General features: G+C 31.3%; 1 protein-coding gene across 1 annotated transcript; it reads right to left on the reverse strand.

Annotated features, from left to right (window-relative positions):
- Window positions 1-10: 10 nt before the first annotated feature.
- LOC148604471 (uncharacterized) lies at window positions 11-14,041 on the reverse strand. The gene is made up of 13 exons (XM_088548917.1): window positions 13,716-14,041; window positions 13,192-13,322; window positions 11,675-11,880; window positions 11,267-11,374; window positions 9,819-9,912; window positions 5,285-5,334; window positions 4,439-4,520; window positions 3,780-3,865; window positions 3,051-3,245; window positions 2,585-2,677; window positions 2,036-2,302; window positions 1,096-1,181; window positions 11-358 (listed from the first exon to the last, which is right to left on the reverse strand). Exons 1-13 carry the CDS (start codon window positions 13,730-13,732, stop codon window positions 193-195), a joined length of 1,581 nt encoding a protein of 526 aa, XP_088405043.1. The 5' UTR covers window positions 13,733-14,041; the 3' UTR covers window positions 11-192.
- Window positions 14,042-15,628: the final 1,587 nt, after the last annotated feature.

Here is a 15,628-nt window from a genome sequence, read left to right on the forward strand (position 1 = left end):
AATGCCTTATCCTGATCTACTTAACAACCATACAGCATATTTTTTCAACGGTATCATAAGTTTTACTATGTCTGACGTACAGCAACTATATGCAAGTTGAACTGAATTTTCTCATAAAGAAAAAAAAAGCTTAAAAATATGGACATTAGAAAAATCAACAAAGTAAAAAACAAATAATACTGTTAATGGTCCTTATTTTTGACCATCTGTCATTGAACCCAATGCTATACGTAACCGAACGGCCTCCCTCAGTTGTTCAAGCTTATCAAAACTCTTGAAAAATCTGGCACCACCTCTAGCTTGCATCTTCATTTTTGTCACACGTCTTTGGTACTCTTTGTGTTTCACCACAAGTTCTCTGAAATATAATAGATTAGGCACTGTATTCCAACATTCACGTATGATACCTTAATAAAAGAAAATGTAGTCTAATCTGTTTCTAGAAAAGCAGAGGACGCTTACCCTACCGGTGCACCTTGCTCCCAGTTTTTAGTGGAGTCTGAGTTGCTCATTTACTTTTGTTACTTTGTATGTATGATTTTAGTTACTTTATGTCCTTTGTTGTGTATATCTGTTTTCCATGTCTGGTCTTTGTCCCTGGATTACATTCTTTTGATTACCGCTATAACCTTGGTTCCCTTGATTACTCGCCTACAGCTGCAAAAAGGAAATATAAGAACACTCTCTATATATATATAAGTGAATAAATTGTCTTCTTGCATAAGTACAGCATTCTACAGGCACTAGACATGTTTTATCAATAAACTTTGTAAATGTGTGTATCTATAACTTAGACAAAACATTGTGCCAATTTATGAGTAAAATACTTTTTTGTTATACACAAAAGAACGTCTAGTGCCTTTGACCAATCGTGAATATTTAGTTATGTATTCCGGTGAAAATTGACATAGGTGGATCAAGGTAAATACGACCATCATATACAATAGCATATAAACTTTAAACCATGTTGAACCTGTCAAAAAATCCAGTCAATTCAAATCGCAGCTTTTTAGCAGTATTATAGAGTAGACATGTGTAAATAGGAACGAAACCAAACAAAAAATGTTGAAACTTTCATGTATGAATAATACTTACTCATAATCAACCTGTCCATCTTTGTTGATATCTAATTTTTTCATCAAGATATCAAGGGCTCTACTACTCAGCGGTAAGTCTATACTCTGTAAAAAGATAGATTGGCACATATACTAGTTGAGGACATAATACAAATAATGTTTATGAGGTAACAATATGTGAAGGATTAAGTAAAGGGTCACCCAAGAATTATATACAATGTTAATAAAGCAAATACTTGGTAGTCGTAGTTATCTTTTAGCAAGTCACATTTATGACTAAAACCAACTTAAATTAGTAAAATGGAACTAGTCAAACAATGACAACCGAGAGGGGTAATTTGATATCCAATACTTTTTTTCGCTGTTACGACAAAGCAGGTAAAAAACAACAACTTTACATTGCTATATTGAATAACTACAGTTTATGTTATAATGGGACATGGGAGTCGCAACATGAAGACATATTTTGGCTCAATATCATAGTTTATAATTTCCAGCAAAACCCTATCAAAAGGTTTCAATCATTCTTACAATTTTAAATGACTTTGGCAATATTTGAAAATGTTTCGACATAAGTATATATTTTGTATATATGCTTTATACTTTTAGTATTCATTTCTTTTTTGGATAAAGAAAAAAAGCAGTGTATAGCACTACTATAATGGTTTTAAGATGTAATTAAGGACAATTAAAAACAACAACTCAAGATACGAATACCATATACTGAAAAATAACAAAGAGTGCTGTTATACATAAAATTCTTCTTTAAATCCCCATTTTCGATTTTGATTGAATAAAAGATAACGAAGATAATTGTACATGTGCAGTGTATACCATGAAACAAGCTCAATGCTATTGGTTAGCTATCAAATTATTATAAGTATGTATTATATTTTTATGAAAGACATACAGAACAGTGTCTCATATTTTAACTGAAATCAAAATATATTTTAAAATACCGTCATTCCTCTTTGAAATTCATCTCTAGTCAGTGTATCACTATGGTCTCTATCAAGGTTATGTAACAAGTCTATTAATCTCAGGTTTTTCTGCTTCATGTACTCAAACAATATCGTCATTGGATCGTCGGTGTCGAGTACAATCTGTCGCGGTCCTTTTGTGATTTCATCATGACGTAGTACAATTCCATGTATGACGCGTAGGTCAGGTCTGTGCTCCTTTATTTCGGATAACAGTTCAACAAAGCTGTCGTCAACAGATACATCCTATTAAATTTAAATACATCTTTTTTGTACACAGGCAAATGAATAACTAAATAAACACAATATCTTAAAATATTTTAAAATAATAAGAAACCAATCATTATTTTATATCCGATCAAACCCGCTAAAAACTACTGTAATTTGATGGAATGAAGATATACATAATAAAAAAAATAGACAATTGATGAAATTTGAATATTGTTAAGCATTATCCTCGTCACTGTAACTGTTGTGTGATAATGCTCTTATATTTGCTTTTAGAAAGCAATAAATTAAAAGTCTTACTGTCAAATCGACCTCATGTAGCGATGACTCTGATAAATATATAGACTGTAGTACTGCAACAGCACCATCTGTGGTCAAAGGATTCAATCCAATCTAAAGAAGAGATAATGTGCCAAAGTATGGACTAATATAACATGTACGTATTGTCATGGCTGTGTAGCAGATTGAGTATTTTCTATTATGAATGGAACTAACAAAATTACCGAACTGATAAACTCTAGATAATTGTGAAAAGAAATAGTTAAATGGGAAGTTCGTATAACAATATCAAGGTAATATCCGGAATATTGGAAACCATCACAGTAGTCCTGACTTGGTACAGTTATATAAAACACAAAATTTTGTCAATAGAATTATAACTGTCGAGTGAGAAATTATAGTGGGTGGATTGCAGTACAATTAAAATGAATTACTAGAATGTGAAATCACAATTTTATTATTTACAACAAAAATGTGCGTAGCATACCCTCAGTATTTTTAGCGTTTTATTTTTTCCTACTCCTATAAGTAGTTGTCGGAAAGCGTCTAAGGAAACTCTATTTGAGGTAAGATCTAATTCTAGCAATGTTCTGTTTTTAAGTAACGTCTTTCCCATCTCATGACAGCCTTCCATACCAAGTCCGTTCCATGCCAGGTTTATCGATTCTATCGTAGTGTTACTCTGCAATAAAGGTAACAAAAATTGTGTCACAATACAACATCTTGGACTCTAAAGTAGCTTTTACCCTAATACAAAACTTTCACTGTGTCTGTGTATGTTGTTTTGGGGTCAGCTGCAGCTTGTCCTTATTGTGTGAGGGTTTTATAAATAACTGCCAAATGTGTTCTTTTGTAAGCAGAGGGCACTTAACAGGGTCCGAGGTTCCAGTATACTTTTTAATTTACTTTTTAATTTTTAAGTTTTCATTTTTGTTTTCATTATTTTGCATAATTTATAAGTTTTAGATGTGGCTGTAACACTGGTGTGAAGGAATTCAATTATATAACTGAAAAAAAAAGGACAAAGAGAAAACAGAGATCGATAGAAAAAGGCGAAAAGATATATTACAATAATTTAAACACCTTACCAGCATTGATGTATGGTGTATAACATTAATTGTTTATATTTTACCATTCTCTATCGTAGTTAACACAAACACACAAACATATATCTGCACTAACCCCCCCCCCCCACACACACACAAATCTGAAATACCTGTAGGCAGTTACAAATAGCTACAGCTCCTCTTTGTCGTAAATGATTCCAGCTGAGATCTATGTATTTTAATGTTTTGTTACATTCTAAAAAAGTAACATTACCAAAACAGTTTAAATGAGAAAATAATAAAGTAAGAAAAAATCAAAGAGTAACCAATACAATCAAAAATGACGTTTTAATACCTCATGATGTATTTTGTGTAAATATAGTGTACTGACTTGCATCATAATGACATACCATACATTTGAATAAAGTAAACATATTTAACATATGTACAATTTGTATTTCATTAAAGCTTAGTACAGTAGGATTAGAATGTGCATTTTTTTTCTTATTTTGATTAAATCAAATTTATCGATTTTTAATTTTTGTGCAATCGTTTATCTTTATGTTTCGATTTGGTTTGCCTTCGAGTAACTTGACGGTTATATAGAAATAAATGTGTTTAATGAGTGTTTGGGCTTGTAATTACGGTTATAGTAGTCTCTTGCTACATTTTGTTGGCTCTTTTTTAAATAGTGAGATGAAACTTCTAAATTCCGCCGCTATCTTTTTCGAAATTTTCAACATAACCAAAGAAAGGCATCGCGGGACTTGGTTAACCAACTTCTTAACAAATAGACACATCTTGGGCATAATGATTGAATTAACAATACCTAATGCTTTGCTGATCACCATCCCACCCTCTTCTCTAAACCCATTCTTCCCAATTGACAGGTATTGGATAAATTGGTTGCTCTATGAAATAAAACAAAGTTATATTTGGTACAAAAACACTAGTAAAATATTCATAACGCCTTGAACACTACTATTCGTGTAAATAGAATAACATGTTTTTGTTAAAATTTCTGGATATCATGTACTGTCCCCCTAAAGCACTAATGCAGATTTTTGTAGCGTCAAATTAGAATTTCGAAAATATTTCCGTAATAAAAGCACTTTAATTTGTAACATTATCCAGTTTAAATATTTGTGCTCCTTTTTTATTACTTCAGTATTTACCGTATTTAACGCAACTGAGCAGAGGTTCTTTACTATTCCAATATGTATGTTGCTCCGAGGTTTGAGTGGAGTTGAGTATTCGATGTTGTGAGTGGTGAATCAAGAGAACCAGTATTCAAACGGGATTTTAAAACATAATAGACAGGGAAACAAACACACATAACAAAGAACAACGTTAAATTTCCGAAGTAACACATACTAAGACACAAAAGTAAATGAGCAACCTAAACTCCACTTAAAACTGAAGACGGACAGAGTACACATGTAGACAAAGCGTACTTTACTTTCCTAGAAAATCATTATGACCAGGGTAGACAAAAGAGGAATTTTCACAATTCAAAGATGTTTTACTACTGTTATATTTGATTGTTTCTGTTCAATATACATAAATATAATGGCACGTTTTTTAAAGGAACTTTTGAGTGATAAAAAATTAATCTAAAAAAACTACAAACAGAAACAGGATGAGGTGAATTCGAGTATACAAGTATATATAATACCTTGATCACTTTTCCGATATACTCTGCGTCTTTTTCATCAAAACCGTTGCCTGAAAAATAGTAAGATTAAGAGTGTAAAATAAGTTAGGGATATCATTATTGTTTGTGAAATAAAATATTAAGGTTTTTGAAAAAAAAAGTTCATTAGAGTGATATAATATTCAGTTAACTAGCATACACTTGTGTTATTTGTTTTCTGTAGAACAGCTGTCATAAAATTTATGAAATACAATGGATAAAAGACCAAACGTTTGACGCACAGTAAAAGACTTGTCAACCATTGTCAACTATCTTTTCCAGAGTGGAAACATCATAATACGAGTTCATGATCACGACAATAAAGCTTTTGTTGTGGTGACTGTAATAATGTAGCAACACAACCCTGTTCCAGAAGATAATTGTAAGAATTTTAGCACGGTACAAAAAGATCTCGAAGAATCGACAAAGCCAGACATAACATATAATTTTTGGTATGAAAACTTCATACGCAGGTGCTGAAGGATGTTACAAAAGATGAAAGGAAAGTTGACGATACTCGGAAAGGGAAGTCATCGCTTTTGTCGTACAGCTAGTTTTCCCTATCCAATGATCTCCAAGAGTAGGTCAAGATATTAGGATAACGTCATAGTATCCGTAGTGGCCTTTATATCAAATGTCGTTCGATTGGATTGAATTTCATTGAAACGACATTAAACCATTTTTTGTATAATGACGTACGTGAGCAAATTTGTTTGGAAAAGTTAACTTCAATCTTAAATTTCGGAATGTTTTTTAGAGAAATTGGAGAAAAGAAGTCTTGCGTAAAAACTCGTGGATAATCATATTTTTCTCACCTCAAAGGTAAAGTGCATAGTGATAAAACAATGGTATTATAGGCACTCGCTTAAGTGCTGAAAATATATTGTTAGAAAATCTGATAATCCATTAATTTCAGCATGTCTCACTTGATTTCACTTTAGGATGGTATTAAAAAATCAATAACAACTATTTACAGTAAAAGTACAACAAAAAGAATTCATATCTACTGTTTATAATATTTATGACTTACAATAAATAAAAGAAAAAAGACTGAAAAATGCATTGTGAAATTTAAGCATAGATAAATCATAATTCATTGATATTTGAACGGACGTTTATATTCAATTAAAGGTATAATATTCTAATATTTTTTGGTAATGAAAATTCTCAATGAAATTTTATTAGCTTAATTGATCTACAAATGCATTAAATAAACCCTATTGAGTGATAGACATGGGCATTACTGACATGAATGTCAAACTGTTCTGAAAATATACCATTTAATTACGAATACTCATACTACCTGAGATCAAATACTTTCAAACGTAGTATGAATACTGATTTGATAATTGAAAAGTGTAATTATACAGTCTCGTATGCTGTGACTATTGCTAAATGAAATCAATTATCAATGGGTTTTCTGAAGAACACGGACTTAAAGCATGCAATAATCTTGCATCGTCGATCAAATTAGAAACACAATATACAAATAGCATTTGATAAGGTTGCTAGTGATATACCTGCATATGTAAGAAATGCATCGTCTTAAATATCAGTAAAGAATTCATTAGATATGAAATCCACATTTGCCAAGTTGCCCTAATATGGTAATACAACTAATGTATATTTTTTAAGGAATGCTCAACCTTCATGATTCGAGATATCTCAGTTTTTAATTTTTAGTGAACCAAGAGTATGCTATTTTTAGGTCAATCTGAGCTTTGGTATTTTGATTTCGTTTCAAGTTTAGTTACTGGACAAATATAAAGCAATTCTATAGTTTCCTTTTAGTAATTAACTTTTTTACCATTTTAAATATAATAAAAATGCACTTTTATAGCCTTTATATACTACAAGTATATTACAAATGAAAATAAACAGTATGCATTTTATCCTTTGTTATAAAATAAAAGAAATCGATGTTCTACGTCAAACAATATCAACATATAGCTAGCTTGTACAAAATCGTTCGCAGTTCAAACAAATTAAAGTACTCTTTAATGGCTATGTTCAATTTCATAGGTCGTCGCTTAGATGTATTTAAGTCAGAGTTTGACAACTTTTTTCTATTAACAACAAGCTCAAATAATCGTTACGTGTTAGGAGTCGTCTAACATACTCAATTCCTTAATATACTTCGTACGTTTATCTATTTTCCTTTCCCATTTCGTCTACCCCAGCCTGAATGTTTATGAGCAACTCGGTGTTTTTTTTAGAAAAGCAGAAGACGCTTAACCTACCGGTGCACCTGGTTAATGGTCCCAGTTTTCGGTGGAATCAGAGTTCCTCACTTACTTTTGTTTCTATGCATGTGTCATTTTTAGTTATTTCATGTTCTTTGTTATGTATGTCTGTTTTCCTTGTCTAGTCATTTTGTCTGGAGTGCATTATTTGATTTCCGTTTGAATTTTGGATTCATTGATACTCTCTTTAACAACGTAGCACGTTTTACATCAGTCGGTAAATTCAAGACGATTGATAAAATAAAATGTTGAATAAAACTGAAAAATAAATAATAAGCAATAAACCATTAAAAAAATTAGGAAATCATCACATCAACTATTTTTTTTTTCAAAATGCAGTAGCAACAACTTCTTAAACAGAAACTTACAACTAGAAAAAAAAATAAAACTACAAAACATGCTAATTGTATTCGATTTATTTATCATACAGACTATCGCGTGTGCTGCATTGACAAATGATGTGGCGAAACAAATTAAGTCTGCAGAAATATTGAATTAAACGATTATCACAGGTCAAATAATAATGAAAGTTAGGGTGGATAAGCATCGGATATAATTTCAAAAAATCCACGAGAAATTTCGTTCAAATTGTCGACAAATATTGGGCATTCTACTATTAAACAACCTAGCGCAACTGGAGTCATGCCGCTATGCATCCAACAATAGTAAGATATACAATGTGCATGTCCCCTCTTCTTTACCACGACTGTTTAGTTGGAATATATTTGAGATAATTATTAAAAAAATGAAAAATAAAATACATTTTTAATATTTTGACACGTAGGAAATCCGCCTGGTTTTGTGCATTTCTAAAAGTTAGTCTTGTTTTAAAAACATAATTTATGTAACGCCATGCTCCTTTAGATCTATGCTATTTAAAACAAAATATCAAAATAATGTAGATACAAAGTTACAAATGATATTAGATTAGAATACAGATTCTTTAACCACATTCGTTCCCTTCAAATTATATAAACATCGTCGAGTCCTGCAGCTGCAGATTTAAAACGGTACAAACATTGCTTTGATAATTTTAATTCATGTGAAAATATCGATAGCGAAAAATTAATAATTAAACTTGTTTTAATCACTGTTATTATGGTTTTATGCATAACATAGATTTCTAAGTATATAACAACCGTTATAGCTTGGCACTGAATAAATCTGAATCAATATTACTATGTTTACAGAGGAAAAAATCTACTTGTACATTTCATACGTTGTAATTCTAAATTAAATTCAGCAATGAAGTTGTATATGTAAATTACTGGCTTATCTTGAAATGAGAATTAACGCAACAAAAAAAATTCACAATTGCCAAAGCATTAGAATATTTTTCTTATAAGAAAATAAATCTATAACCCAAGAGCACAGATATCATGAAGAGAATCTGAACTGGTACATTGTTTAAAGCTTAAGTATTATCATGCATTTCTCGTAGCATTCATGAAATGACTTAAACACATAAAACATTGTTCGAGAACCTCTTTCGTCTTCCTGTCTTATCTAAGAAATAAATCACGGAAATTCCATTTTATCATTGTTTTACCACGGGCTTGCCATTTATGTCCCATTGTTTTACCCCAAGCGATAGCGAGGCGTTAAACAACAACATAAATGGCCAGCCGGTGGTAAAACAACGTTAAAAGCAGTTTCTGTGATTTATTTAGATTCTAAAAGGATTGGTTTCTTCATATATTTGAATAGACGCAGCCTATGAGTTGCACGAAATGTTGGTCAAGTGTTTATTACTTTTTTACCATGGCTTTGGTCTAAGAGCTTTGTAGCACGTCATATTAGAATCCAAGCTTAATAAATAAAAAATCATGAAATACAAAATAATTTAAATCATAATCACAGTAATAATCATGAAAGTTTCTTCTCCGACCTCATCGTTAACTATGTGCTCATATGTCGTATTATACAACTGCCGAAAGAAAAATCCCGAGGGTACGAAATACAGAAAACGGAAGAAAGTTATGCAACGTATCTACGATCTTCCTTTATGGATTTAAAAACATGGTTAAGTAAACTATCAATATCACTTAAGATAACAAAAAAAAAAAAAAAAACAAAACAAAACAAAACAAAATAAACCCCCAAAAAACTAAAAACAACAATTAAGTATTTACGTTATGACGGCATAGCTAGCTCTTTGGCTGATATTACTTTCATAGATAATTTTTAATAATTTTCTGAGCATTTAAGAAATCCCAATTTTATACTACCTGATCTCATTGCACTGAATTACTACTATAATCAAACAAACTCACCGGAAACATCCAACTTTGTTATCGTATTGTTGTTACATAAGGCATTGCTCAACAGCACTGCACCATCAAATCCCAGGCAGTTGTAGCTTATATTCTTAAGTAAGACAAAAAAAAAAAAAAAAAAAAAAAAAAAAAAAAAAAAAAAAAAACATACAAGGTTAATAAAGTGCACTTACAGTTGTTATAAATGATCAATGAGCCATCAAAAATGGTTTCAAATTTCATTGGTGTTGCTTGTAAACTTTAATATTTAATTAATTCCAAGGTTGGGCTAAGTGGAATTCTATCTATCAGTAGGCATAGTTTTAGAAAATGTGTAAACAATTACGAAAGTTAAAAAAAACATGCAGTTAGTTTTTAATGAATGAATATTTTGGAGTTGATGTTACGTTATTGTATGTCATAAGCTAATGTTTTTAAAAAAGACCTTTAAGTTCGCCGAGGCTTGTCTGACCCAGATTTATATCATATATAATTTATCAAACACTGTCAGTAAAACTACTTTCAAAATCCCCCAAAATCACTGAAGCACCATTGCTTGTATTGCACTTGGTAGAACCTCTTGTATACATTCTTTTTATTTACAACTTCTGCTAAAACTATCAGATGTATTTGATTTTTTCACTGCTGATTAGAGGTTATTCCTTGAAACATGGGTACAGCATAACGAAATTACGCAACATTAATATGACTGGTATATTGGTATCATATAAGACTGTCTATGTAACTTTATATCAAATTTATATTCACCCCCAAAAAAGTGACGTTCCCGTTAGTCCATTGTATTTCTAAAAATGATCATTTTGAAGTATGCGTTACAACATATTTGTGTTTTCTAAAAAGATCTATTAAAATTTCCTGCTAAAAATTCGACATTGTTATTTTGCTTTAACACATTTTATTAGAATATTGTTTTTAATGTAATTGGATTTGTTATAAGGCTTCTGATTGGTTAGTTTTCTTTGGTAACATAGGGATTATATTCTAAACACAAATTTAGTACTGTGGCGTCATTGGTCACTAGTCAAATACATTGTAGGATTAAGTAAACTTATTATCGATATGATTGTTAATTTGGACTGGAATCGATAAGAAATATAATTGTAAGTTCTGATTCTAATTTTAATTTATGTATTCTCACATGACTAACTTTTACTGTCGATACTGTAAACGTATTAATTTTCGCGGTTGCTAGTTTTCGCGGATTTTGCCTTGTATTCGCGGGTTTCAATTTTTGTGGTTGCGAAAATTTATGTTAGCGTAATATAGTGTTAAAAATCAATTTCAAGGGTACTATTTTCCGCGCTTTTCTGTCCACCGCGAAAATCACGAAAATTAGTACATCGCAAAAATTAATACGTTTACAGTATTAACCACCTCACAAATCGTAAACTGCCACAGAAATGGTTGTCAAAATTGAAAACGGTTGTTTAAAAAAATAGACGTACCAGGTCAGTAATGACGATATTCTCCTCCAATGCCTGCAGGATGTGTCTTAAACCATCACATCCAATGTCATTGGCTGATAAATCTAATTTCTGTACCGATGTATTACTCTGAAAACAAAATACGATTTTTATTGGGCAATTTATGTGTTATTAAGATTACATTTCTTCTTTATATCAATTATTTTTTTTTAACTGGGCCTGTCATTCTTTTTCAAATAGTTAACTATAACCTTAGTCCCAAACAACCCAACAATTTTTTTTAATTATCATAATAATTACTAGTTTTCACAACATACTATATATATCTTCATTACTTTCTGTAATTTAATTTATTGACGATCAAAAACTGGTCTATCAAATAAGTTTTTTGTTGTTTTTTTTCACTTTCGCTTTTGTGTAGTCGCTTACCACAAGAGCTACTGCTACGGATCTGACTCCCTCTGTTCCAAGGCCATGGTGTGACAAGTTTATATGGGATCGTTTTAGACGACGGAAAAAGTAAGTAGACGGTACAGTCTCAAAATGGCGGCAAGATTTGACATATATCTCTTGACAGAAGTTTATATCACGTTTATGGGTTTGATTTCCCGGAAAAGACAGTGACTTATTTTCGTCTGAAAATGAAAAAAAAAAGCTTTAAATTGTGACAGAAAGAATGAAACATTAGATACTACTTATAATGCAATCCGCACTTAAAATTTAGTACGCCATGGGAGAAAATAGAAACCACAGGTTGGCATATTTTTATGTAGTATTAATGCAACTGTCAATTTGGAAAATCCACTCCTCTACTGTAGACGTACTTACATCGATCTTGATAAAAGATAATAGAATCGGTTCATAATTACAGTGCATTCGAATCTTTTAAAGATGGAAATTATTGCATTTGTATATCAACAGAATGATAGAAGCTGTATAATAACCACGTCAATATCATAGAGCTAGATATTTAAGACTAAATAGCTGATGATGGACAGCTTAATAAAGAGATATTACAACCACTTTAATTATAAAACTTGTTTTAATTGAAAGAAGTACAATCCAATAATTTCTGTTATTACGCAAAATGAAAATGCACTTAACGCGGCAGTATTATACCGGAGAACTGGCCCCAATTTCAATTAATAATCCATTCTCTCACGTAAGTGCAAACGTTTCAACCTCTTTTAAATGGGCCAAATTTATTACCATTGAGATTTCATTTAAATCGTATTTAAAGTAAAATTTACGATTTAATTAGATTGAAATTTTTCTGATAACATCAAACTCGTGAAGAGACAATAAAATCTATATTTTGACCTCAACAATTACTCTACCACGGTGTGGTCATTATGGAAAAAAGTAGAAACTTGAAATAGTATAATACTGTTTAGGTCATCAAGTTCCTAGCAATTTCATCACACCTGTACCTGCAGTAAGTAGATTGAGTTATGAGATGAGAACCACTGTGTACTCCGATTCATAACTTCTTATAGCAATTTCCATGAATATCTATTTTATGAACGGAATTTCGCTATATCTGTTACAAGTTGATAACATATTATCAGTTTTTAGAGAAGCGTGCAAATAAACGCACTTTACATACAATAAGATGAATTTTGGGATGGATAGGGCATCATAACAAATTTGATCAAAAACTGTGCTAAAAATACAGAAACATTTCTTTTTCAGTTCATGACCAAATTTATAATCGAAAGGACTAACATTAGGCATCGAAAGGAACAGAGGTTCTACCACACAAATTGAAACAAAATCTTGTTATTTTTCCATGATAAAGAAAGCAACGGACATTTTACCGTCCCATGTAGCAGAACTGTACTCAACTATGAAGCCCTTCACTTACATTTTTTGTGAAAAAATCAGAAAAAAAGTCATACTTCTTATAACATATACATCATTTTAGGGAGAGTGAATAGAAATCTTACCATCTGAAGCAGAACTTGAGGATGAACTATCTATATCATAATTAAAGTCGGCAAACTCATCTTGAATCTCTTGTGGTTCCTGCTCCACTGTGCTCTTACGTGTCGTCGACTTGAACCTTATCCTTCGTTGTCTGTGAATTGCCATATATTTTTATTAAAAAAAAAATAATAAAAATAAATAGTAACGCAATATAGTATACTTGAATTTCAAAATCCACAACTTGGAGTGAATATCTTAGTTTTAGGTGGATAATAGACAAGTGGCATTTACTATGGCGAAGTGACATCACGGGGAAGTATAATCTTTTGAAGTTATCAAAATTTGTCTTCACCAAAATATTATTTTTCTCTTGAAATCAGTTAAACCTGTCTTTGACAGAGCAATAGTCAATGTTACCAATAAACATAATTAATACCATTTTACACACAAATCAAATACTTTGAATTTTAAGATCAATATTTAAAATCGGATACAATTTCATTTTGAATGTAAATAAAACCAGAATAATTTGATTCTAACTCACCTTATAGGACCATCCATTGAAACAATCTCACTTTCAACACCATAATTGAATTGAACTAATTTCCTTTGCCCTCCCGTGTGTTCCGTTTGGATTTTTATTTAAACTGTCTCGGCATATTAAACACCGAGTTTTATTTGATTCGCCAAATCAATATAGCATCAGTTAGAATAGACTTACAACATTGTGTTAGGGATAATCTATTGAATTTTAAACAGGTTTTATGCTTTCCTCTCGATAATCAGTTGTTAAAGACAATATTTATACAGAAATCTGCTAAATATTTTGTGTACTCAATTGAGTTTTCCTACTTTAAATAGAAGGCCTCATAGAGAGCTAAGTAGCAGATCACTGACTACTTAGCCTTTAGTAACTTAAAACCAAGTAAGAAATTATCATCGCAAAAAAAAAAAAAAAAAAAGAAAAAAAAAAAAAAAAAAAAAAAAAAAAAATAGACAGGCTGTCTTCGTAATATACTGCACCTCTTTAGAAGTCACTAATCAGGTGCACATGATTTTCCCAAACAAATCAAACGATCTTTCCCGTATTAATTAGCTAAAAATTGCATGCAAAAAACTACTATATATCTCTTAAAGTGATACATATATAACAAGTAACTGTGACACATTTTTACATATTCGTTGCATTTAAGGTCTTTACAAAGAGAATCAAATGCCTGTACATATCTGAAGTACTTATATCATCAAATATGTTCGTTACTAGTCAAGAAGTCACGCTTCGAAAAGTTCTATGCGACTGACAAAATATGATTTATTGGTCACACGATCATTCGAAGATGTAAACGTATACCTACATTAATTTAATAATATGCAGAACGAAGTGCGGCACCAACTTCGCTTATAATAAACGAGACAATAAACAGTTTAAAAAACAATAGTATTGATTAAATTGTTCGGAGCGAAAATTATCATAAGATGTTAATAGTTGTTTATTTTTAATGATAATTTAATCAAGGTAAACAACATGGTTATCCAGAGTTTTGTATCTAATAAACAAGAACACGATACGGAAATACAAAATCACCAAGAACAGAAAGATGGTTCAGTTTACAATAAACTTTGTGCTACCTCCACATCAATTTGCCGGCCTGTTCCTGTAGGTACCTGTATGTATTTTGAATACTATATATGTATAGTTTCTGCGGACACTACTCTAGAAATGGTTGAATTCACAGGTGATACCAGAAAAATGTACTGGTGATAAAGTGACACTTGCTGTCAGTACCTTCCTTTTTCTTTTTCACAGGCTTGGTTATTTTTAAGGCAAAACAACTTTAAAAATGGAATAAATTGACTGAAGACAGCCTTATAATAAACGAATAGCTGCTGATGTTCTGCTGTTTCACAACATATGTTTAACGCGGTCGATTGTCTGTCGGGTGAATCAATGTGCTCAGGATCATAAGCGAGTTAATTTCGTGATCATCGGTACGAAAATTCAGCTTAGAACGAACGAATCCCAAGGATGACAAGAACGCTTGATTTTTTAACTCGTGCGCAGAACAAGTTCCGAACACTCGTCAAATCCAGGCTTCTTCGGCACTCGTGATAATATTTTGGACCAATTAGTTATCCCATTAATCTCTGTGTTTTAACCTTTCCTATTAGTGTACTAGATCAAAAAGAACTTCAATCGTGTTTCAAATGCGACTGATGAATTCACCGAAGATGAAAGAGTCCTCTTAAGCTGGACTTAAGAGCAAATTAAATCACTGTCAGTAGATATAACAAGACCGTGTTGCTCAATCAATGAACGGCCCTTTTTGAAAAATATGTCAAATGTTAGACGTCATTTAATTAAGATAACGTGTGGGCAAAATACAAGTTTTTAATCTTCTTTCTATACTTGAAGATTTCACATCTATAAAAAAAAGTTCAAATTGTATGAACTTATCG

The sequence above is a fragment of the Perna viridis genome, chromosome 10 (assembly GCF_037379345.1).
Source record: "Perna viridis isolate PV_CMFRI_1.1 ecotype Kerala chromosome 10, ASM3737934v1, whole genome shotgun sequence".
Lineage (NCBI taxonomy): Eukaryota > Metazoa > Mollusca > Bivalvia > Mytilida > Mytilidae > Perna > Perna viridis.